General features: G+C 46.1%; 1 protein-coding gene across 1 annotated transcript in view; it reads right to left on the reverse strand.

Moving 5' to 3' along the window:
- Positions 1–494: 494 nt before the first annotated feature.
- EXOC3L4 (exocyst complex component 3 like 4) overlaps positions 495–25,556 on the reverse strand; it is a 37,864-nt gene continuing 12,802 nt past the window's right edge. Inside the window, exons 6-12 of the mRNA XM_065402325.1 lie at positions 24,801–24,901; positions 22,913–23,008; positions 10,191–10,305; positions 6,896–7,018; positions 5,380–5,532; positions 3,723–3,844; positions 495–657 (exon numbers count right to left, since the gene is read on the reverse strand). Coding sequence (XP_065258397.1) covers positions 495–657; positions 3,723–3,844; positions 5,380–5,532; positions 6,896–7,018; positions 10,191–10,305; positions 22,913–23,008; positions 24,801–24,901 — 873 coding nt within the window. The remainder of the gene's footprint in view (positions 658–3,722; positions 3,845–5,379; positions 5,533–6,895; positions 7,019–10,190; positions 10,306–22,912; positions 23,009–24,800; positions 24,902–25,556) is intronic.

The following is a 25,556-nucleotide window of genomic DNA, read 5'->3' on the forward strand; positions in this document are numbered from 1 at the left end:
TCTTAATTGGAGCACTTTTCCTTTGTCCTTACTGAATTTCATCTTGTTTATTTCAGACCATTTCTCCAGTTTGTCAAGATCATTTTGAATTCTAATCTTGTCCTCCAAAGTGCTTGCAACCCCAGCATGGTATAATCCGCAAATTTTGTAAGTGTATTCTCTATGCCATGATCCAAATAATTTATGAAGATATTGAATAGAACCTGACCCAGGACAGATCCCTGCAGGACCCTTCTTGATATGCCCTTCCAGCTCAACTGTGAATCATTGATAACTATTCTCTAGGTATTTATCAGGGCTTGCTTAGGGACCTCTTTGTGCAATATACTGACTCCTCCATTGTCCTTGTCTTCTAGAAATGAGAGTCAATTTCTGTACATCTGTTACAATGCTTTGAGTTATGGGTAGGGAGGAGCAGGAATCATGTTTAGGAGCATGACTTAGAAGAACTGTAAAAATTTTGGATGCTCTTATTTCTGTTGTCTAGCTGGTCTTTAAAAGCATGTGACAAGAGTTGGAGTGTCAATCTCGGCAAAGAGTGTTCTATCAGCCACGCTTTCTGCATTTTCTTGGAGTTTGTCTATTTTCTGAATAATGGACTTTTTCTTGTTTCGGTCCAATCCTCGACAGGTGAGAACAGCTTCAATATGTTCCTTTCTGTGAAAAACAAAACCAGTGTCATTCTTGGGGACAGGGCCGGCTCTGGCTTTTTTGCCGCCCCAGGCAAAAAAGCCTCCGGCCGCCCCCGCGGGTGGGGGGGGGAGGGCGGCCGGAGCCCCGGGGGGAGGGCGCCGGGGGGGGAGGGTGGCCGGAGCCCTGGGAGGAGGGTGGCGAGCCCCGGCGGGGGCTCGGCTCTCCCCCCGGCGGCCAGAGCGCCGGGGGCAGGGCGGCGAGAGGGCGGCGAGCCCCGGCTGGGGCTCGGCTCTCCCCCCGGCGGCCAGAGCGCAGGGGGCAGGGCGGCGAGCCCGGCTGTGGCCCCGCTCTCCCCCGCGGCCGGAGCGCTGCGCCGCCCCCCTCCAGGTGCTGCCCCAAGCACAAGCTTGGTGGGCTGGTGCCTGGAGCCGGCCCTGCTTGGGGAGTCCAAACAATGCAAATAAACAGCAAGCCACGCCCTAAGGTAAGGTAGAGCAGAAACAGCCAAACAGTTTCCATCCCTTAATATATCTCAGGTGTTCTCTGCCGATTATCCCATAGTCACCATGGGCTAATACAGAGCATTGCTGAGGGGCCTGGAGGCATAAAAACTCTGGGACAATCAGTGATGCTGGTGAATGGGATAGCTTAATGGTCTCTGATCCAGGCAGTTGTGGATAAAATACAACATAGCTGCAAGTGCCCAGGAATGTCTTTTTCACAGTCAGCTGGGAGACTTGCCTGTGTAAGGACTGCTGGGTCAGGGTACAATGTAAGTGTTAGTATAGAATCAAATTCTGCCACCTTTATGTTGATTAATACCTTATTCTGTGAGGAGTCTCATTATCTTCAATGGCCACTCGCCAGGTGGGTTACTACTTATTATGAGTAAGGCTGGCAGAACTGGGCCCCAAGATTTGCAAACACAAGATGGGAGTTAAGTGCCCATCTCCTGTCTGGTTTTCAAAACTTGCTTGGCCAAAGATTATAAGATTCAGCAAGTGCAAGCTAAGAAACAAAAGCCAAGTTGATGAACCTTGAAATCTACTTGTAGTTGAGTTTTAAGGCTAATTATTAAAATTGTCATTGACCCCAATCCAGCAGATTTAAGAGTGTCACATGCTTTAAAGTTAAGTATGTGCAGAAGTCCTTGGGGGCTTTTTTTTTTTTTTTTTTTTTTTAGGGTTAGATTGGTTAAATATTTTGGATTCAGTTTCTGTGTTCGGAGCAATCTGCTAAATTTAATGCTTAAATTAATCTGTGTGCAAATAACATCCAGTGGTCAGGGCCAGTACAAGGAAGTTTCGTGTCCTAGGCGAAACTTCCACCTTGCGCCGCCCCCGCCCCCCAGCCCTGCGGCAGCTCCCCGTCCCCCCTCCACCCTGAGGCGCCCCCCCCCCTCGCGGCAGCTCCCACCCCGGCCCGGGGAGCCATGCGGCAGTTCCCCCCCCGCCCTGAGGCACCCCCCCATGGCAGCTCCCCACCCCCCGGCCCGGGGATCCGTGCGGCAGCTCTGACCCAGGGGTTCCCCTGGGCTGCCGGCGGCGTGCTGACCCGGGGAACCCCTGGGCTGCCGGCGGCGCGCTGACCCAGGGGAGCCCCTGGGCTGCCTGCCGGCGGCTCAGACTCCCTCTCCCTCCCAGCATAGCGGCCGCTGTAAAAAAAAAAAAGGGGGCGCCGCTTTTTGGCGCCCCCAAATCTTGGCACCCTAGGCAATCGCCTAGTTGGCCTAAATGGTAGCACCGGTCCTGCCAGTGGTAACCACACAACATAGTGCAATCACCTGCATGTGCTTTACAAACTAACTTTTGTGAAACATACTTTAAGCTTTGCTGTTTAGTGGATATATTGATGTCATTAAACTCTATTGTTTTTGAAGTATGATAATACAACCAAAGTTCTAGTTCTAGAGAAACAATAACCTTACATGTATCAGACTGCTTATTGAGTCATGGAAAATCAATTGATAGTTTAGAGGGGCCTAAGGATATGAGATCATACCTGACTTGTAGGTACTGTGGACAAGCGCAGTGCTTCAGATTCACTTTGGTGTAAAAGGATGGCCCAAAAGCCCACAACAAAAGCTGAGAAATGTGTATCAGGTTCTGCTCTGTCTGATGTCGCTTTGCCACTGAAGGCTGGATTGTAACCTTACAATCCCCTGGCCAGGTTTGGAAATCTCAACCATAACTTCACTTTTTAAAAACAAAAGACTAAATTCTGCAGCAATCTGGGGCCCAGGAGAAATGCTCAATATGCACCTACCACTGTGTAGTCATAGCCATAGAGTTTAAGGCCAGGAGAGACCAGCAGATTCCAGTCTGATCTTCTATCACAGGTAACCAACACCACCCAGTCAGCCTAGCACCAAGTCCAACAACTAGCATTAGACCACATTATTGCAGCCCTGGCTCCATCCAACCCCTGTATCGATGTTATATTTATATTTCTAGTGTGCCAACCACCATGGCATCTAGTAGCCAAATTAGGATATTATTTATCCTATAATCCTGGAAGGATACATATTCTCTGCCTCACCCTCAGTAGGGTTGAAATCCATACAGGAGGTTTTAGAGAGGAATTCGCCCCCACTTAGAGAGGAAGATGCCCTTTCTTATCCAGCTGCCATTCCACACATGGGTTTTTAAAAACAGCCTCCAATTTTGCAGGTGCAATTTTGGAAGCACAATAAATTGAGGGCACAAAAGAGAGCATTTAGATGCCAAACTACTGGATTGTGCCAGCAAAATCAGGGTCTGGGATGCGGCCCCTTCAAAATACAGTTAAAATTTTCAAAAGCAGCAACTGACCTTGGAGGCCTCCGTTTTTGGGTGCTCATCTTAAGACCTAGACCAAACCCATTTCCTCCAACGTTGAGCCCTGCAAATTGGCTAGCACAGAGCCTTCAAATAAAACACAGTAAAACAATATGGGATCGGAAATAACTTCTGTGCACCATAAAGTTCAGCTGATTCTGCTGCTACCAACCTGGAAGCAAATTATATAAATATTCAGGGGCAAAAAACCTGAGCTTCACCCTGCTCACAGCACTTTCCATTGAGAAAACCTCTGATATTAACCCCACATACCTGACATCTGGATAAGCCTGACATATTTCCTCAATATATTCCTTGATTTTGTGTTTGTTCTTCTCGGAAATTATGTTTGCAATGTAATGAATGGCAGAATTAAGCCAATCCACATCAGAGCCCTAGAAATAAGTTAGAAGAGGTGAAGTCTGTGATCTGTATTTTAATGAGAAATGTCAACATGTATGATTCACATTTACAGAGAAGTTAACCAACTTGCTCAAGATCATGGCGTGAAGCCATGGCAGTCAGCCTCAAACCTTGTTCTTCTCCTGACTCCTAGTCTCTAACTTGTAGGCCATGCAGCCTCCCTGTGTGACTTTCTATAGAAACAATAACACATGGCAGTGGATGTTACACTGTAATATGATGTCTTGGGTGTATTGCAATGTTGCATAGAAAGGACCAACAGTGAGTCTGTGAAATGAAGGGGAACAGGGTCCCGAGGTTTTAGTTTTTCTGTTGCATTATCAACCGTTTTTAAGGCATTGTTAGTCTCAGTGGTTCACAAAGGGTTTTAAAAGCAAGCAGCTGCTTTCAGGCTCCTTCCTTGGAACTGGGAACAGTGGGGACGGAGCTCTTGTGTGCATGAAGGCCGCTTAGATCGTCCTACTGGAATTTCAGTAGGGGTCCAACTCTGCAGTCACGTGAGTAGGCCCAAGGGGACTGAGTGCATGAGTATGGCCCACTCATGTGAATAACAGTTTGTAGGTTCGTGCCTGGACTAGGGTGACCAGATAGAAATGTGAAAAATCGGGACAGGGGGTGGAGGGGTATATAAGGTGCCTATATAAGAAAAAGCCCCAAATATTGGGACTGTCCCTATAAAATTGCAACATCTGGTCACCCTAGCCTGGACCCTGCATGATAATATGGTAGATATCAAATGCCAACCTCTCGGAAAGCTGATTTGTCTGCATTGCCCTGAGTGGCTATTTCCTCTACCTCGCTTGCCAAAGAAGCACTACTCTTGGCTCACTAATGATCAAAGCTGGGAGGTTTGAAAAGAACCTAAAGCAGTTCGGTGCCCAAATCCCTTGAATTTCAATAGCAGTTGGGCACCCACCTCCCTCAGCCTGGGATATTCAACGGCATCGAAGTGCTTTGAACGTTGGTATCAATGACTACAAAGGGTGCAGTCGGCAGTAACTCAAGCCTGAAATATCACCCATCACAAAGCCCTGGCTTCTGCCTCTCTAGACCTTCTCTGGACGAGGACGGTTTTCCTAAAAATATCCCACCGTTGATCTCTCTGGTTTCTCTCCATCAGTTGTAGCAAAGGTGGGCGTAGTGCTAATGTAGACAAGCTTCAGGCAGCCCCTGGCATTTTAATCACTGCCACCTAAGCCTGTTGTGAGCAGGGTTCGGTGGGGCAGGGCCTGACCCATATTTTCATTTGAAGTCACTGGGAGCTTTTTGAAAATTAGGTCTGTGGTCCTTAAGCTACTAGTGACTGCAGACGCCTTGTCTACACCAGTTCTAGTACTGGTTGAGCTGAACCAGTGATTGCAACAGTGGGGGATTTTAGGAAAACTATGCTAGTGTAGTCACAGCCCTATCGATTGGCTGCTTCTCATGTTGGGTTTCACGCCAGCCCACCTTTCATTTTCTGTAATGCAGCTAAAAAGGCCTTGATGCAGTAGGAGGTTTTACATACCAGCTCTTCGAAGCGGTTATGTATGACAGTAGCTTCTTCCTTCATCTTTTTGCCAACCTTTTCCCGCTTGGCTCTCTTCATTCTCTTTCTCGGTTTGATAGCCTGTGTGATGTACTCTCTCACCATGTACTTGTGAGCATCCCCTAGAAAATCCTGTTTATTTGTTTTAAAAGAAAATATGGAGGGCAATGAGGTGTGAGAGCAGAGGAGCCTTGGAACTCCTTGGCAATGTCAGAAGAGGTAGATGAGAATCCTGGGCTGAGCATCTCTGGGCTAATGAGCACACGTGAAATGCCAGCCCAGGATTCTGTTCTGAATGCCACTTTTCGGAAGAGCACTCAGCGCAGTGCGTGGATGCTTCTGAGCAGGACACATGGCTCATGTTCCCTTCCATCCACCATCTGCCTAGACATGAAGTGAAGATAGTGAACAAAAAGAAGCCATATAATTACTCACTGTCTCTATCCAAAATTGATCCATGATTATATGTTGGTGATTTGGTTCTTCAGTAACTAATGGGGACATGTGGGACTGTTTAATAATAGGTTTGGATGCTGCCTGCAGACTTTAAATTTAGAGCTATTGTTACCTATCCTTGTATTTCGCGAGTGTATAGATCTGTGCAGAGTGTATATGACAGTAGCATGTTAAAGTAACTACTGCAATCTTCTTCGTATGGCAGATATAGATGTAAAGCAACAACTATAATTCTACATTTAGGTGGTTAAGCCAGATAATTGCGTCAGGAGTAGTAGAGTATATCACTGTGATGCCTCCTTTGTATTTGTGAATCGAGCATTGAGTCGTTTTATGTTTCATGATCTGTTCTGGGTGATCACAGTTGCACACTGGAGAGTTTTTTTGTTTTCCATTTGTGCAACAAGTATACACATCTGCCATGGTTTGCATGGATGTGGTTTAGGGTTGCCCATGAGCTTCCTGAAAGATTGAAACCAGGGGGTCTCCTACATTGGATCTTTCACAAGGTACTTGTGACTTCTTGTGAACTTCATTCATCTTTCCAAGCTTCATCAAAGTTGAAGTCACACTATTAAAGGTTAAGCACGTGGGTCCAAAAGGGCTCACATGCCTTCAAGTGGAGGTGGGGGATGTTGTTAAGGTCTTGGTGGATGTGGAGACATTTGCTTCCCTTGAGTCGCTGGACTTCCCAGAGGGTTGCAGCATTGCAGCGAACCGATGGAGGAACAATGTGCAACAGCACTGGCAGCCAGGGTGTTGCAATTGAACAGTAATACTAACCAATGCTTTTGGTTCCTCTTTGAGACCAATTCCCCTATTTCAGTTGTAGACAGGAAGCACTAAAAGGTTATTTCCATGAAAAAGTAAGGGACATACCTTGCAAACTTTCATTTAAGCAATTGTTAGTTATATCAATAGCTGCACTGACGGGAAGGGAGTGACCTTTGCAGGGTCAGCCCCTAGTCTGGAAATAAGATCACCACCTATACTGCTGTAACCTCATGCCAATTGCAATGCATAGGAAAAGGATACATACCTTGTTAACAGGCTGCTCTAAATGTTTTAGGTGTTGGCAAAATTGTACAGTTGCTGACATTATTGAGTCCAGTATTTCACTATTTAACATCCATGCGTTGGTCAGAATTTTCTTAAAGAGTGGCTGGAAAAAGACCAATTCGCCAGCGTTATTATAGTAACATCTTCCAAACCCAAATTACTCAGCAAGCTCTGTGTTTTGGGCACTGTACACAGCATACAGGAAGACCCAGACTAACTCATTCAGAAATATCTTAGGCACTAAGGGCCAGATAATTAAAGGGATTTAGGTACCTAACATGCAGATAGGTACCTAGTGTGATCTTCAAAAGCATCTAAGTGCCTAACTCCCATTGATTTCAACAAGTGCTAGGTGTGTAGGTGCTTTCGAAAATCTTACTAGGTGCCTAAGTACCTTTACCTTAGACTCTAAGTCCCATTGAATTTCAGTGAGACTCAAGCCCCTGAGTGCCTTTTACTTTTGAAAACATTACTCATATGTTTCTAAGTCCCTTAGGAGCATTTGAGAATATTACCCACAGCCAGTAACGTTGAGGCCACTCCTGCTTTCACTGCACACCCAAAGCTCTTACGGAATTCTGCTGGAGTTTTGGGCACACAAGGAATGCAGAAGTGCGTCCGAAGTTAGACATGACCACGGTTCAGAGAAAGACAGTGTGCAGCTGGAGCAGGGCTAACTCTGAAGTACAGCTATCCTGGGGGATCAGTGCTAGAGCAGTGATAAACGTCACGGCGAGCAGGCTCCCACTTACAGTACATGCTTTGTTTGATTAAGGGGATTAAGTGCAGATGCTGTGTTTTTCCTGCATTTTGGTTTTGTGTAATCCCCTGACTCTATTTCTTTAGATAAATAAAACCCTGTTGCATCAGCTGGCAAACCTTATGGGTAAGGAGAGAAATTGAAATGTTAATCATAGAAACCCGAAGTGGAATGTAAGAGCAACTCACTGAGCACTGTTGGAACACAGTGATACTTGTGGTCAGGCTGTTTTCTTGATATATTGTACAAGGTTCAGCTGGGGTCAGTCACCATAGCTCCCTTGCTTTCAGCTGAGCTACACAGATTTACACCAGCTGAGGATGTGACTCAATCCTTCAGCAGCAAACCTGTTGGAAGCTAGCTCCGAAACTAACCACCTCCAGTCTCAACTCTTATCCAGAAATAAATCAAAATGCGCTAGGGCAAATCCCTCCTTTTAGGGAGGCCGTCCCCAGTGTCTGTGGATCTCATGCTGAATCCTCCTCTGCTTGTCACTCTGATCTGGGTGTGGTGGATCTGGCTGTGGGAAAAGTTCCCAGATATACACGCCACCTGTTCATGGTAGAGGTTAAACCTGTAGTGACCCAGCCTGCTCATTAACTCCTTCACATCACCACCCAGGGTACATCTCTGCTGAAATCCTTATCCATGCCCTGCTCCTCTCTTTGACCATTGCAGGTCTCTTCCCTGTGGTCTGCCCATGGCTCTCCAGACACTAGCATCTCCAGAATTATGCTGCCTACGTGCAGTCGTACCAAGAGAAGCTCCGTCATAGCTTAAATGCCTCCACTGGCTCCCAGTGGGTATTCACTTGAGGTTCAAGTTCAGTTGCCCTCCTTCTGAAGATTCTCTTGCAATTTGCCCGAGCTCAGCTTTCTGTCTGCTTCTTTCTACATCTCTCTAAGCTCCTGACCATCTAACTCCTAACTGAGCCTTCCCCCAGTTGGTCCAAAAATCCCTTCCTCTGCATGCCCTGCCATCTGGAACAGTATTCCCATATCTCTCTGCCTCACCAACTCCATGCCTTTCCAATTCTATCTTTAAAACATGCCGCCTTCTCCTTTGCTGGGGCTCTTGGCTCTGCCCCACCCCTGCCTCTGTGTGACAGGCCTGAGACAAAGCTTACTGAAGCCAATGGAAAGACTCCCACTGACTCTAGTGAGCTTTGGATCATGTTGGAGCTGGGCTATGCCCGAATGCTTCCATTTGTTTGCCATGATGTGTCTTTGCACCACTGTTTCCTGTCGTTTATTCTCTGTAACTTACAGAGTGAAACTCCTATCTGACAAACTATAGGTAATTCATCAATGTGGGGCACAAGTCCCAAACTTTCCTCTCATTTCCCTCACACAACTCTGCTCCCTCCTGCCCCTCAGATCCCTGTACTCTCCTTCCAGGTCCATGTTCAATCCATAAACCATCTGTGGTATATCACCGCACAATCCTCTTTCTGTTTTAGCCACATTATGCCTTCTTGGGGGAGATCGCCTGGAGCCAGTGTGCACATAGCATGCAGGCTGTAGAAATCCCTATCAAAGCATCTGGAAAAGCCCTACTACAACAGAAATAACTTGTCATTTCAGCCTCTTATCCCAGATCTCCACTGTAGTGCTGACAGGAGGACTTTGCCCTTCCTGTGGTGAAAGATCTCTTCGGTTTTGCTATGACAACATACTTGAACAGAGCCCCGAGGCAGAATAAACTCATTTCATTGTCACTATGCTGTGATATGCCTTTAGATAGAAGTTGGTAATAGATCAGGGGTCGGCAACCTTTGGCACGCGGCTCGCCAGGGTAAGCACCCTGGCGGGCCGGGCCAGTTTATTTACCTGCTGACGTGGCAGGTTTGGTCGATCACAGCCCCCACTGGCCGCGGTTCGCCGTCCCGGGCCAATGGGGGTGGCGGGAAGCCGCAGCCAGCACATCCCTCGCCCGCGCCGCTTCCCGCCGCCCTCATTGGCCTGGGACGGCGAACCGCGGCCAGTGGGGGACGCGATCGGCCGAATCTGCCGCGTCAGCAGGTAAATAAACTGGCTCGGCCCGCCAGGGTGCTTACCCTGGCGAGCCGCGTGCCAAACATTGCCGACCCCTGTAATAGATCATGATGGCAGACTTGTGAATAAATTAGGCTAAACAAAACCCCTAGAAAGCTATTTTTTAATCAAACAGCCAAATTCATCTCTGGTGTAATCTCACTGCCTTCATTGGGGTTTCACCAGGAGTGAAATTCACCCAAGCTGTTTTAGGATATAGTATGCTAAGAAGCCCCCAAATATACATTTTTGTTTTGTTCCTGTGGCTTAACCAGTGCATCGATGTTTGTAACAAAAAGCCTTAAACCCTAGAAATCTGACTTGGGGTTGGAGAGGGTTAGTACCAAAACTAGACATGCCACATTTTGAAATGATCATGATCTCCTATCCATGGAAAATGGGATGTGTATTGGGGAAATGGCAATAAATCCTGAACTACCAGGTTCAGATCAAGTCCCACAAACATTCCGAACTCTTCTTACCTGCGTTTTTTGTTTTAATTTATCAAGAACATCCTTTCTGAAGCTCATTGTCACATCAGTCAGGACATTTTCCAGTTCTGTAGTGTCAGCGTTAAATGTTGTTTGTAAGCCTCTCCTAGAGAGAGAAGTAAAAGCAATGATTTAATGGTATGAATTCAGGCATAAATCTACTACTTGTGCAAGCACACAGATAAAGTGTGTGTGTGTCACTGCCATTCAGGCCCGACGAACACAGCACATAAGGCCTTGGGGGGTGTTTTTCTCCACCACTCCTGTGGCACATACACGGATTACGCACTGAGGGGCTCAAAGGAGGTGATTTTGAATGGGTTGGGATGCTGCTGAATTCCCCACCCAAGACACGGGGGGGTGGGGGGTGGGATGTCGTGCTCTAACTGCCTGGTGAGGACCGTGCTGGGCTATGTGAACACGCTCTGGGTCAGTGGTTCGCAACCTTTGCAGACTGCTTGGACCCCTTTCAGCAGTCTGATTTGTCTTGCCTACCCCAAGTTACACCTCACTTAAAAAAGTGCTTGCTTACAAAATCAGACATGAGTGTCACAGCACACTCTTACTGAAAATGCTTACGGGCTCATTTTGTCTGTATGGAATTTTAGTTTGTACTGACTTCACTAGTGCATTTTATGTAGCCTGTTGTAAAACTAGGTAACTATCTAGATGAGTTGATGTACCTCCTGGAAGACCTCTATGTACCCCAGGTATATGTACTTCTGCTTGAGAACCACTGCACAACACACACCACCTGTGGCCTGGGTGCTGCATTCACCACCCCAAACCTCACTGCCAGTCGCTGTGGCTTGCCTGCTCTCAGTCCCTCACTGCACAGCCTGCAGGGGAGGAGAAGCCGGAGGGACAAGAGGAGATGGGGGCAGAAGAAGAAGAGAGAAAGGGAATGTGACAGAGGAGAAGGATCATCCCAGGAAGGAGGTCCAGGCCTGGAACTGGCCCAGGTAATGAAGAGCCCAAGGCAGCATAGGAGGGCAACTTTCCTCAGAGCTGATCCTCTCCTTCTCCCTGTTTGGCAGTGGGGGTTGGTTGGGGCATTGCTCAGGCCCCACCCTGTTGGCCATAGATAGGGAGTGGAGGGGCAAAAGGTCCTGATTTTTACTAGGGTAGGGGAGATGGAGGGAGAGAGAACACGGATTCTGCAGGGTGGGGGAGGAGAGAGAAGTCCAAGCAACTTCCTTAATTTTTTTTCTGTAAACGTCCCTGAAAGTTTCCGAGCAAGATCGCTATCTCTGCAATAGCATCACTACTAGAGGTGAGCCAGAGATGAACAGTTCTGATCTGGAGCTAGATATTGGCCCCCTGCATTTCTGTAATCCGGGGAAGTTCAAATGCAGGGTTTTGATTCAGGTCCATTATGATTTATTTGCAGTAGAGCTCACTGACTGGTAAGTGCTTTCCAAGGACGTAAGGAGGACAGTCCCTGTTCTAAGGAGTGTATAGTCTGAGACAAGTAAACAGTGGTCAGGGGAAGGGCAATAACAATAAGCAATTTATGGTAATACAAAGAATACATTATGCAGAAGTCAATTTGATTCCCTATATGCAGCATCTCTTATCAATACGGAATTGAACAATGAAGTGTAAAAAGAGGTGTGCCTGTATGAAATTATGTGACTTTGTTTAAAACACATAAACTGTTAACTTTGGAATGTATTAACATGACCAGAATGGAATGAGTGACAAGTTCAAGGTCAAATGAAGTTTGGAAATTTTGGTGAAGTCCACAGCAGCTTAGACAGGACTTTCTTAACCCCAGACAGAGCCTCTTTATATTTCCCACATTACACAATAGCAATTGTGTAAAGCTCTCTTCAGCAAGTTGAAGCAGCAGCAATAAAATATTTGTGGCTAACCTTACAGCTGTGTTAGAAAGAATGCTTTTCATCTCAAGCCTTCTCTGCACACAGAGCTGTCCTAGTTTAATTTGTGGTGATTATCTTTTTTTTAAACCAACTTAACTGAACTGGTGCAAAGCCTGTGGGAACCCTCTTACTTAGGTTGAAACTGGGCTTTGTTTGTTGAGTTTAAGTTGATTAGGAACAGGGTAAAGCTAAACTAAACTAAGCCCCTCTGAAACTGAAGTTAAAGTGTCCACACAGGCGTTGGACCTTGTTTAACTAAACGGCTGCAAGTACCAGAGAGAGAAATGTGAGATGTAGAAACATATTTGTGGAAATGTGTATATGTATATTTGGGGTGGGAAAAGGCTAGTGTAGACACAGGCTAGGTGGAATGGTCAGCCTCTCATTTTTGTTTCTGCTCTGTAGTATTAAGGGCTGACCTGCTCCGAGCTAAGCCAATGACAAAACCCCTACCGAGTGGTTTTTCAGTGTGAGCAGGACTGAGCCATTAGTCCCAAAGTTTCGTATTTGGATGCATAAAGCTGGACACCTAAATCTAAATTTCAAAGCACCCAGACAAGTAGTCTGATACTTTACAGGTGCTGCGCACTTGCAGATTCTCACCTCCAGGTGCTCAATGTCTTTAAAATCATGCCACTTAAGTGCCCAAATGGGCAACCTGACTTTAGCAATCCGGCACCCCAGTCCTGCAAACACCTGTGCACATGTTTAACTTGATGCATGAATAGTCCTGCTGGCTCCAACTCCTCTATACAGGGGTGCTGGAACTAGGGGTGCTGCAGCATCCCCTGGCTTGAAGTGGTTTCCATCATATACAGGGTTTACAGTTTTGTTCAATGGCTCTCAGCACCTCCACTATACAAATTGTTCCAGCGCCACTGCATCTACATCAAGTTAAGCAGGTGCTTAAGTGCTTGCGGGATTGGGGCCCAACTTTGGAAATGCTGCCCTTCACTTCACTGTCATATGAAATCCTTAGCAAGGAATTCCTTAAGAGCTAGTATCACTTAGAAATAAGAATGAGGAGTACTTGTGGCACCTTAGCCCTGGTCTACACTACGAGTTTAGGTCGAATTTAGCAGCGTTAGGTCGATTTAACCCTGCACCTGTCCACACGACCAAGCCCGTTTTGTCGACTTAAAGGGCTCTTAAAATCGATTTCTGTACTCCTCCCCAGTGAGGGGATTATCGCTAAAATTGACCTCGCTGGGTCGAAATTGGGGTAGTGTGGACGCAATTTGACGGTATTGGCCTCCGGGATCTATCCCAGAGTGCTCCATTGTGACCGCTCTGGACAGCACTCTCAACTCAGATGCACTGGGCAAGTAGACAGGAAAAGCCTTGGGAACTTTTGAATTTCATTTCCAGTTTGGCCAGCGTGGCGAGCTAGTCAGCACAGGTGACCATGCAGAGCTCATCAGCACAGGGGACCATGGAGTCCCAGAATCGCAAAAGAGCTCCAGCATGGATCAAACAGGAGGTACTGGATTTGATCGCTGTATGGGGAGAAGCATCCGTGCAGGCAGAACTCCGTTCCAAAAGACGAAATGCCAATATATTTGCCAAAATCTCCAAGGGCATGATGGACAGAGGCTACAACAGGGACACATAGCAGTGCCGCGTGAAAATTAAGGTGCTCAGGCAAGCCTACCAAAAAACAAAGGATGCAAACGGTTGCTCCGGGTCAGAGCCCCATACATGCCGGTTCTATGATGAGCTGCTTGCAATTCTAAGGGTGGCCCCTACCACTACCCCACCACTGTCCGTGGACACCTGCAAGGGGGGAGTCTCACGCAACAGGGATGATGATGAGGAGGAGGTTGAGGATAGCGCACAGCAGGCAAGTGGAGAATCCCTTCTCCCTGGCAGCCAGGAACTGTTCATCACCCTGGAGCCAATACCCTCCCAACCCTCCCAAGGTGGGCTCCCGGACCATGAAGCCCGAGAAGGCACCTCTGGTGAGTGTACCTTTGTAAATATAATACAGGGCTTAAAAGCAAGCGTGTTTAATGATTAATTTACCATGCCAAGCCAGTAGCAAGTAGTCTGGAATCATTGCAGAACAAAACTTTGCAGCGAATGGGCCCGGGCTTTGGCTGTTTGCCTTTGGCTGAAAATAAATCATCCCGCTGTTAGCCACGCGGTGGGGGGAGGCCCGTTCATGCTGAGCTGTTCGCGTTTGGCTGTCAGGGATCTTCCCTGATACTAGCCACACGGTGGGGGGAGGGGGTGAAGCGATCATCTGAGAGAATTGGGTGGTGGTGGTGGGGGGGGTTGGGTTGTGCTGCACATTCACCCTAAAACCACAGCCCCTCCTTTTAAATGGCCAACCCAACGGGCTTTGCTTGGTATGGGAAAGGAGGGTGCTGCTGTTTGAAACCGTTCCCACATGTTATGAAGGTTGAAGAAGCCGAAACCCTTTGCCTTACCATGGCTGCCTGCAAGCCAAATTCTGTTGCCCCGCCGAGAGTGTGTGATGTCTCACACCAAACTGGCAGGTACTCAACATAAGAGGCAAAATGCGACCTTGTACCAAAAGCACATGTGCTATGTAATGTGAATTGCTTGATTCAGTGTGAAATAATCTTACATTTTAGAGAACAAAGGGATCTTTTTTTAAATACTACTCTCCCTTTCTTTCCTCCTGCAAATGTTTCTACGCCCCCCCCCCCCATCATCTCCGTCCCAGAGGCTTGCGCAGATTAGAAGGTGAAAAAAACGCACTCGCGACGAGATGTTCTCAGAGCTCATGCAGTCCTCCCACACTGAAAGAGCTCAGCAGAATGTGTGGCGGCAAACAATGGCAGAGTCCAGGAAAGTGTTAAATGAATGCAATGAGAGGAGGGAGGAGCACGCTGAAAGGAGGCAGGATGCAATGCTGAGGCTAATGGGGGAGCAAACTGACATGTTCAGGCGTCTGGTGGAGCTGCAGAAAAGGCAGCAGGAGCACAGACCACCACTGCAGCCCCTGTATAACCACCTGCCCTCCTCCCCAAGTTCCATATCCTCCTCACCCAGCCGCCCAAGAACGCAGGGGATGGGGGGAGGCTATGGGCACCCAGCCACTCCACCCCAGAGGATTGCCCAAGCAACAGAAGGCTGGCATTCAATAAGTTTTTTGAACTGTAGTATGGCCTTGTCCTTCCCTCCTCCCCTCATCCACCACCCCACCCGGGGCTTCCCTCCTCACCCACCCCTCCTGGGCTACCTTGCGAGTTTTCCCCCTATTTGTGTGGTGAATTAATAAAGAATGCATGATTTGAAAACAATAATAACTGTATTGCCTCTGAAACCGGTGACCGAAGGGGGGAGGTCGGTTGGCTTACAGGGAAGTAGAGTCAACCAAGGGGGTGGGTTTTGATCAAGGAGAAACAAAGAGAACTGTCACACCGTAGCCTGGCCAGTCATGAAACTGGTTTTCAAAGCTTCTCTGATTTGCAGGGCGCCCAGCTATGCTCTTCTAATCGCCCTGGTGTCTGGCTGTGCGTAATCAGCCACCAGGAGATTTGCCTCAACCTCCCACCCCAATATAAACGTCTCCCCCTTACTCTCACACAGATATTGTGGAGCACACAGCAAGCAGCAATAACAATGGGAATATTGGTTTCGCTGAGGTCTAACCTAGTCAGTAAACTGCGCCAGCGAGCTTTTAAACGTCTAAATGCACATTCTACCACCATTCTGCACTTGTTCAGCCTATAGTTGAACTGCTCCTTACTACTGTCCAGGGTGCCTGTGTATGGCTTCATGAGCCATGACATTAAGGGGTAGGCTGGGTTCCCAAGGATAACTATAGGCATTTCAACATCCCCAACGGTAATTTTCTGGTCTGGGAAGTAAATTCCTTCCTGCAACTGTTCAAACAGACCAAAGTTCCTGAAGATGCTAGCGTCATGCACCTTTCCCGGCCATCCCACGTTGATGTTGGTGAAACATCCCTTGTGATTCACCAGTGCTTGCAGCACCATTGAAAAGTACCCTGTGCGGTTTATGTATTGGCTGTCAAGGTGGTCCAGTCCCAAGATAGGGATATGCATTCCATCTATCGCCCCACCACAGTTAGGGAACCCCATTGCAGCAAAGCCATCCACTATGACCTGCACATTTCCCAGAGTCACTACCCTTGATAGCAGCAGCTCAGTGATTGCGTTGGCTACTTGTATCACAGCAGCCCCCACAGTAGATTTACGCACTCCAAATTGATTCCCGACTGACCGGTAGCTGTCTGGCGTTGCAAGCTTCCAGAGGGCTATCGCCACTCGCTTCTCAACTGTGAGGGCTGCTCTCATCTTGGTATTCCTGCGCTTCAGGGCAGGGGAAAGCAAGTCACAAAGTTCCATGGAAGTGACCTTACACATGAGAGAGTTTCACAGCCACTGGGAATCATCCCAGACCTGCAACTCTATGCGGTCCCACCAGTCTGTGCTTGTTTCCCAGGCCCAGAATCGGCATTCCATGGCATGAACCTGCCCCATTACCACCATGATGTCCAAATTGCTAGGGCCTGTGCTTTGAGAGAAGTCTGTATCCATGTCCTCATCGCTATCGTGATCGCGCTGTCGTCGGCTCCTCGCCTGCTTTTGCAGGTTCTGCACATACTGCAGGATAATGCATGAGGTGTTTACAATGCTCACAACAGCAGTGGTGAGCTGAGCGGGCTCCATGCTTGCCGTGGTATGGCGTCTGAAGGAGAGCAGGAAAGCAGAGCTGCAGCAGAATCGGTGGATGACGACGGATGCCACGAGAATAGATAGTTATACCGAACAACGAGAGGACCTGCGAGGTGGATTCATGGCACCAGGAGAGCAGAGTTGCAGTAGAAGCGGTGGAGGACGATGGTTTGCAGACCTACTGCACCGTCACAACAGCACCCAGGACACAACAGCGGCGGTGTCGGTGAGCTGAGCTGAGCGGGCTGCACACTTGCCGTGGTATGGCGTCTGCACGGAAAAAAGGCATGAAACGATTGTCTGACGCTGCTTTCACGGAGGGAGGGGCAACTGACTACATGTACCCAAAACCACCAGCGACAATGTTTTTGCCCCATCAGGCATTGGGAGCTCAACCCAGAATTCCAATGGGTGGTGGAGACTGTGGGATAGCTACCCACAGTGCACCGCTCTGTAAGTTGATGCTAGCCATGGTAGTGAGGACGCACTCCTCCAACTTAATGCACTTAGTGTAGACATACGCAATCGACTGTATAAAATCAATTTCTAAAAATCGACTTCTATAAAATCGACCTAATTTCGTAGTGTAGACATACCCTTAGAGACTAACAGATTTATTTAAGCATAAGCTTTTGTGGGCTAAAACCCACTTCATCGGATGCATGCAGTGGAAAATACAGTAGGAATATATATACACACACACACACACACACACACACACACACACACACACACACACACACAGAGAGAGAGAGAACATGAAAAAATGGGTGTTGCCATATCAACTATAACAAGAGTAATCAGTTAAGGTGGGCTATTGTCAGCAGGAGAAAAAAAACGTTTGTAGTGATCATCAGGATGGCCCATTTCCAACAATTGAGTAACAGTAGGGGGAATAGTTCTACCTTATGTAATGACCCATCCACTCCCAGTCTTTATTCAAGCCTAATTTAATGGTGTCTAGTTTGCAAATTAATTCCAATTCTGCAGTTTCTCGTTGGAGTCTTTCTGAAGTTTTTGTTGTTGTACTATTGCCACTTTTAGGTCTGTAATCGAGTGGCCAGGGAGATTGAAGTGTTTTCCGACTGGTTTTTGAATGTTATAATTCTTGACATCTGATTTGTGTCCATTTATTCTTTTGCGTAGAGACTGTTGGGTTTGGCCAATGTACGTGGCAGAGGGGCATTGCTGGCACATGATGGCATATATCACATTGATAGATGTGCAGGTGAATGAGCCCCTGATAGTGTGGCTGATGTGATTAGGTCCTATGATGGTGTCCCCTGAATAGATATGTGGACAGAGTTGGCAATGGGCTTTGTTGCAAGGATAGGTTCCTGGGTTAGTGTTTTTGTTGTGCAGTGTGTGGTTGCTGGTGAGTATTTGCTTCAGGTTGGGGGGTTGTCTGTAAGCGAGGACTGGCCTGTCTCCCAAGATCTGTGAGAGTGAGGGATCGTCCTTCAGGATAGGTTGTAGATCCTTGATGATGCGCTGGAGAGGTTTTAGTTGGGGGCTGAAGGTGACGGCTAGTGGTGTTCTGTTACTTTCTTTGTTGGGCCTGTCCTGAGGTAGGTGACTTCTGGGTACTCTTCTGGCTCTGTCAATCTGTTTCTTCACTTCAGCAGGTGGGTATTGTAGTTGTAAGAACGCTTGATAGAGATTTTGTAGGTGTTTGTCTCTGTCTGAGGGGTTGGAGCAAATGCGGTTGTATCTTAGAGCTTGGCTGTAGACAATGGATCGTGTGGTGTGGTCTGGATGAAAGCTGGAGGCATGTAGGTAAGTATAGCAGTCAGTAGGTTTCCGGTATAGGGTGGTGTTTATGTGACCATTGCTTATTAGCACAGTAGTGTCCAGGAAGTGGATCTCTTGTGTGGACTGGTCCAGGCTGAGGTTGATGGTGGGATGGAAATTGTTGAAATCATGGTGGAATTCCTCAAGGGCTTCTTTTCCATGGGTCCAGATGATAATAAATAATAATAATAAATAATAATTAATGGAGATATCCCATCTCCTAGAACTGGAAGGGACCTTGAAAGGTCATCGAGTCCAGCCCCCTGCCTTCACTAGCAGGACCAAGTACTGATTTTGCCCCAGATCCCCAAGTGGCCCCCTCAAGGATTGAACTCACAACCCTGGGTTTAGCAGGCCAATGCTCAAACCACTGAGCTATCCCTCCCCCCATGAAGATGTCATCAATGTAGCGCAAGTAGAGTAGGGGCGTTAGGGGATGAGAGCTGAGGAAGCGTTGTTCTACGTCAGCCATAAAAATGTTGGCATACTGTGGGGCCATGCGGGTACCCATAGCAGTGCCGCTGACTTGAAGGTATACATTGTCCCCAAATGTGAAATAGTTGTGGGTGAGGACAAAGTCACAAAGTTCAGCCACCAGGTTTGCCGTGACATTATCGGGGATGCTGTTCCTGACGGCTTGTAATCCATCTTTGTGTGGAATGTTGGTTTAGAGGGCTTCTACATCCATAGTGGCCAGGATGGTGTTTTCTGGAAGATCACCAATGGATTGTAGTTTCCCCAGGAAGTCAGTGGTGTCTCAAAGATAGCTAGGAGTGCTAGTAGTGTAGGGCCTGAGGAGAGAGTCTACATAGCCAGACAATCCTGCTGTCAGGGTGCCAATGCCTGAGATGATGGGGCGTCCAGGATTTCCAGGTTTATGGATCTTGGGTAGCAGATAGAATACCCCCGGTCGAAGTTCTAGGGGTGTGTCTGTGCAGATTTGTTCTTGTGCTTTTTCAGGGAGTTTCTTGAGCAAATGATGTAGTTTCTTTTGGTAACCCTCAGTGGGATCAGAGGGTAATACAGACTAACACGGCTACCACTTAGAAATAAGAGTACGGACAGAGCTGATTTTGTAAAAAACATAGCTCCTACTTTAAAGACCATGGCGTACGAGTAATTACTGGAGAGACCATGCCATCTAGAGGCTTTCTGATGTTAGTGCTTAATGTGGATTCTAACAAAAAATGCACTGGGGAGAATGGAAGCTGCTACAACTTAAAACTAGAGCTGTCAAGCGATTAAAAAAATTAAGTGTGATTAATCGTGCTGTTAAACAACAATAGACTACCATTTATTTTAAATATTTTTGGATGTTTACTACATTTTCAAATACACCTCTACCCTGATATAACGCGACCCGATATAACACGAATTCGGATATAACGCGGTAAAGCAGCGCTCCGGGGGGGCGGGGCTGCGCACTCCGGTGGATCAAAGCAAGTTCAATATAATGCGGCTTCACCTATAATGCGGTAAGATTTTTTTGGCTCCTGAGGACAGCGTTATATTGGGGTAGAGGTGTATATTAATTTCAGTTACAACACAGAATACAAAGTGTGCAGTGCTCACTTTATATTTTTTTTTATTACAAATATTTTCACTTTAAAAAACAAAAAAAAAATATTTTTCAATTCACCTCATACAAGTACTGTAGTGCAATCTCTTTATCGTGAAAGTTGAACTTACAAATGTAGACTTGTGTACAAAAAAACTGTATTCAAAAACAAAACGATGTAAAACTTTAGAGCCTGCAAGTCCACTCAGTCCTACTTCTTGGTCAGCCAATCACTCAGACAAACAAGGTTGGTTACAATTTTCAGCAGATAACGCTGCCTGCTTCTTGTTCACAATGTCACCTGAATGTGAGAACAGGCATTCGCATGGCACTGTTGTAATTGGTGTTGCAAGGTATTTATGTGCCAGATTGCTAAACATCCATATGCCCCTTCCATGTTTCGGCCACCATTCTAGAGGACATGCTTCCATGCTGATGTTGCTCATTAAAAAATAATGCGTCAATTAAATTTGTGACTGTACTCCTTGGGGGGAGAATTGTATGTCTCCTGCTCTGTTTTACCCACATTCTGCATATATTTCATGTTATAGCAGTCTCGGATGATGACCCAGCATATGTTTGTTTTAAGAACACTTTCACAGCAGATTTGACAAAATGCAAAGAAGGTACCAAGGTGAGATTTCTAAAAATAGCTACAGCACTCAACCCAAGGTTTAAGAATCTGAAGTGCTGTCCAAAATCTGAGAGGGGCGAGATATGAAGCATGCTTTCAGAAGTCTTAAAAGAGCAACACTCTGATGCGGAAACTACAGAACCCAAACCACCAAAAAAGAAAATCAACCTTCTGCTGGTGGCATCTGACTCATGATGATGAAAATGAACATGCGTCAGTCTGCACTGCTTTGGATTGTTATCAAGCAGAACCCATCATCAGCATGGAAGCATGTCCTCTGGAATGGTGGCTGAAACATGGAAGGGGCATACGAATGTTTAGCATATCTGACACGTAAATACCTTGCAACGCCAGCTACAAAAGTGCCACACGAAGGCCTGTTCTCACTTTCAGGTGACATTGTAAATAAGAAGCGGGCAGCAGTATCTCCCGTCAATGTTAACAAACTTGTTTGTCTTAGCGATTGGCAGAATAAGAAGTAGGGCTGAGTGGACTTGTAGGTTCTAAAGTTTTACATTGTTTTGTTTGAGTGCAGTTATGTAACCAAAAAAAAAATGTGCATTTGTAAGTTACACTTTCACGGTAAAGAGATTGCACTTCAGTACTTGTATGAGGTGAATTGAAAAATACTATTTCTTTTGTTTATCATTTTTACAGTGCATATATTTGTAATCAAAAATAATAATATAAAGTGAGCACTGTGCACTTTATATTCTGTGTTGTAACTGAAATCAATATTGAAAATGTAGAAAAACATCCAAAAATATTTAATAAATTTCAATTGGTATTCTATTGTTATAAGTGTGATTAATCATGATTAATTTGTTTTGAATTAATCGCGTGAATTAACTGAGATTAATTGACAGCCCTATTTAAAACCAGATTCTGGGGGCCTATTCTGACCTCACTCACTCACTACGGAGTGTGACTCGATTGATGCTATTAGTTACTCCTGATTTCCAATGGTGGGAGTGAGCTCAGCATTGATATGTGATACATCTCCCATCTCCCATTACCCTTACGGATGTGGAATTTGAGTTCTCTGAGCACCCGGGTAAATAATAAACACCGTGATATACCTGAAAGGGTTGTGTTTTCAAAGGACCCCAGATATGGGTATTTGCAAAAGTTGGCTGCACAAATCCGGTAGGATGAAATTCACCCCGCCTCACAGGGCCAGTGCAAAACCTCTTATGCATTGTGTGGGGTGGGTGGGTGTGGCCAGGCCATGCAGGAGAATCTTTGTACCATCTATGTGCTCGCAACTGACCTAGAAGCAGGGTGTGGGAGAGGCTGTAGATCCCCTGGTCCCAGTGCCTCATGGAAGCAGTAGCTGTTATTCCCGCCCAGACTGGCGTAGCAGCCCCAGAGTGTGAGGCAGCCCTGGTCCTGAGCTGGGGGGGTGGATTTCACCTCTGATGACCTCCATCCGCTTAGAGCCTGAACCCTCTGGCTTTCTACGTGTGGGGTGAATTTCAGCCAAACTGCAGCATGCTGATTCGGCAGTTAGACACGTGCTAATAGGCACATGCACTAATCAGGGGTTATTAGCTCCTTTGTAAAGTGTTTTGAGATCTGCTGATATAGAGCCCTATATAAAAGCTAGGCATTATTATTGATCTGAAAACCTGACTCTAAAGCTACCTTTGACATACACAAATCCCTAAAAATCACCACAGCCAGCAATTACGTTGAGAGTTTCTTTGCAGGCTAAATGTTTTCTATGGAGTTGTTCTAAGGCCAAAGGGGGCAACCATCAGATTATGCTGCTGTTTACATGCTCTTTTAACTTGTTTTTTAAACCATGACCATGTGTCTTTGAAATCTGCAAATGGGCTGGAATCTAAACCCCTCTTCTGAACACCAAACATTTCTGTTACTCCATCCCCATTTCCCAGACAAACTGAGCTTTTATCTGTGTCCCTAACTCTGAGCTAAATTTTACCCTGGGAAATAAGCACTGCTATGCAAATCAGGAGTAACTCATCCAAATCCATCCCTGGCATAACGCCATTGTTGCCCTGCAGTTACTCCGAGGATGATTCTGGCCCGTTGACTCTGGTGGGACATAATTTCTTCCTTGTTTCTTTGCTAAACCATAAGATCCAACAGACATCCTCCCCCCCCCCCCCCGCCTCCAAAATCATAAAGATGTTATAAGGGAAATGCAGACTTACATCAGATCACGGAAGCTGTTAACGTAGGCTACTAAATATGGCACAAACAACAAATCCTCTCTCTCTTTGTACCACTCCACAAATGCCTTCCTGAATCTGCAACAGAAATTTCAGAAGACGTCATTGCTGCTGGTTGTCAATAAAACAGGGTAGAGTTCTTAATGAACTCTTTAACTAATAGAGCTGCAGTGACCTTGCTGCATGTAATGGGGATAAAGAGACAAATTCACTGCTTGCCCATGCCGTTCTCAAAGTACTTGCATTTTTTATCTGCGCGTTATGTGCGTTAGAGGAAGATATACCATAGATAATAATTGTTTGGCTTACACCACACTGACAAAACATGGGGGAATCAGGTCTATATTTCCTATATAATGCACCTTTAAGGACACTGGTGTGTACAGAGACAAGCAGCCACTTTGCACTGAGGTCCATACAGACTTTGGGAGGAGACACACAATGCACACTCTCATGGAGACTTTACTTTTGTTCTTTCTTGTTTTATTGCTCTGTTAGTTTTAGATTAATTTATTCAGACTGACAACTTCCATTTGCATATGCTGTCTAAGAAAACACATAAATTGGGGAGCATATTCCAGTGAGTTATTCAGTCAGGTGCTTATCTTCCCTTGTGTGGGACTCACACTGGGACTCCATTTATAGGAAGGAAGTTTAAAAAAAAAATAAAAGGGAAAGGAACATCCTTAGCTCAATCACTTTTAATGGTGAAACCAAAATATTGTTCTTATTAAAAAAAATCTCAGACAAACTGCTAGTGTGAACTCCCCAGGATTTCCCTATGGTAACTGGGAGATTAGAGATGAGACTTGAGGGATAATTATTGTCTTTAACATATTTTAAATACCTGTCATGCATCACAAAATGCTACAGTTTCACATATTAGAACAGCAATTTTCAGTCTTCCACACTTGATTTTGTAAAATATTTAATAGCAAACTACCCATTTGGCTCATTCGTGAGGTGCTAAATTTCACCAGTTAATGCACAATTATTTTTAGTCTCTGTTTGAGTTGATTCATGCTGAAAGGTCCTTCTCTTTTTTGCAACTTCAGAGTGCTGATCTGAAAACTGGGAACACTTAAATACAACAAACCATGGGCCGTAGGAGGTTTAGACCTGTCCCAAGATGAGGAAATAACTTTTTCATCTATGGAACCCAAATCTTTCCAGGGAGTGTCCCAAATCCGTGTGATGATCTAGAGAACTGAAGAGGACACCGGGACTTGAACGTTAGAGGTATTAAAATATAGGCATTTAGCCATAACCCCAGTGGCTACTCCCATGCAGAAAGTACGTAATTCCACCTAAGAGGCAGAATAATCTCCACTGCTAGAACTGAGTGAAGTTAAGTGAGATTCAGAAGTCAGGCTAGAAATGAGTTGTGCATATTCTGGGCCTGATCCTTTGCCCATTCAAGTTAATGGCAAAGATCTCATTGGTTTAATAATGCAGGATTGAGGCCTGAGTCCCTTATTTGGGCATGCTCAGTACTACGTTTAATTGTTGTCCAGTACTTGCATACCACAGAGATAACTGGAAATCCAGTTAATACTGACAGATAGAAAACCCCTTTTCAGCCATCCCTGTTTACAGAGCTGACATCAGATGTATGGGAGACGTGCTGTATGGGAGACTCATGCACCCATCTGTCTATTTACTATTGTGTATGTTGATTGTTTTGGAAATCTCTCAGATCCTCTGTTAAGTTTGTCAGGCTCACAAGAATTCAGACGAATCCTAATTTTCCTAGAAGCAAGCACATGTGAGCTCGGTGCTAGTGTTTGGCCCACAGTATGAATACTACTACTGAGCGGTGGCACCAGGATACCCATTTTGGCAGGAATATGTTGCCAGAAACAGCACTGACCTTGGTATGAATTCTCTCAGTTCTCTTATGCTGATCTCAAGAGTTGCAGTTTCCAGACTTTCCAAGATTTTGCCAGATTCGTTCTTATGCTGTCCAATGAACTAGAAAAGAGTCAGACGAGAATCCAATGAATGGAAGAACAACAGCAGAAAAGCCTTTGTCCAATGAACTTGTGTAACTTGGGTCAGCACTAAAGTTAGTGATCTGCGTATCTAGGGGGAGAACCACCTGATATTTACCAGACTTATTTTGGCACTTTCTTTTTAAAACAATAATCCAGAATGGACCAAGAATTTATGGTGTGGTAATTCACGTCTAATGTTTCAATGTGCTGTCTAAGCAACCAAAGATGAATTATCAACAGCCCTGAACTGCCTTGATGCAAATCTCTCTCTTCTGAGCCCTTGTTTAAGGCCCAGTTCTCTGCCCAGCACCAGTGAGTAGCTGCTCTGAACACTGGGGAGATGTGCATGGAGCAGTGGAAGGTTTCCTCTCTCCCAGCCGGTGGAGAGCAGCTATGTAGCTCTAACAAGAGTCACAGCAGGGATCAGGGAGCTGCAAAAGTGGCTTGAAGCTGCCTTGACTCCAGCTCACACAAGCTGTACTGAGAGCAGCTCAGGTGCCTTTTTAACTCCAAAATGCTTATTTGTACTTGAATCACTTCCTGTACTGACTATTGTAATTCATTCTCTCTCTCTTCTCTCCCCTCCCCCCGTCATGGTCCCTCCTAATTCCTACTCGCACAACTTCAGCTGT

The sequence above is a fragment of the Emys orbicularis genome, chromosome 4 (genome assembly GCF_028017835.1).
Source record: "Emys orbicularis isolate rEmyOrb1 chromosome 4, rEmyOrb1.hap1, whole genome shotgun sequence".
Lineage (NCBI taxonomy): Eukaryota > Metazoa > Chordata > Testudines > Emydidae > Emys > Emys orbicularis.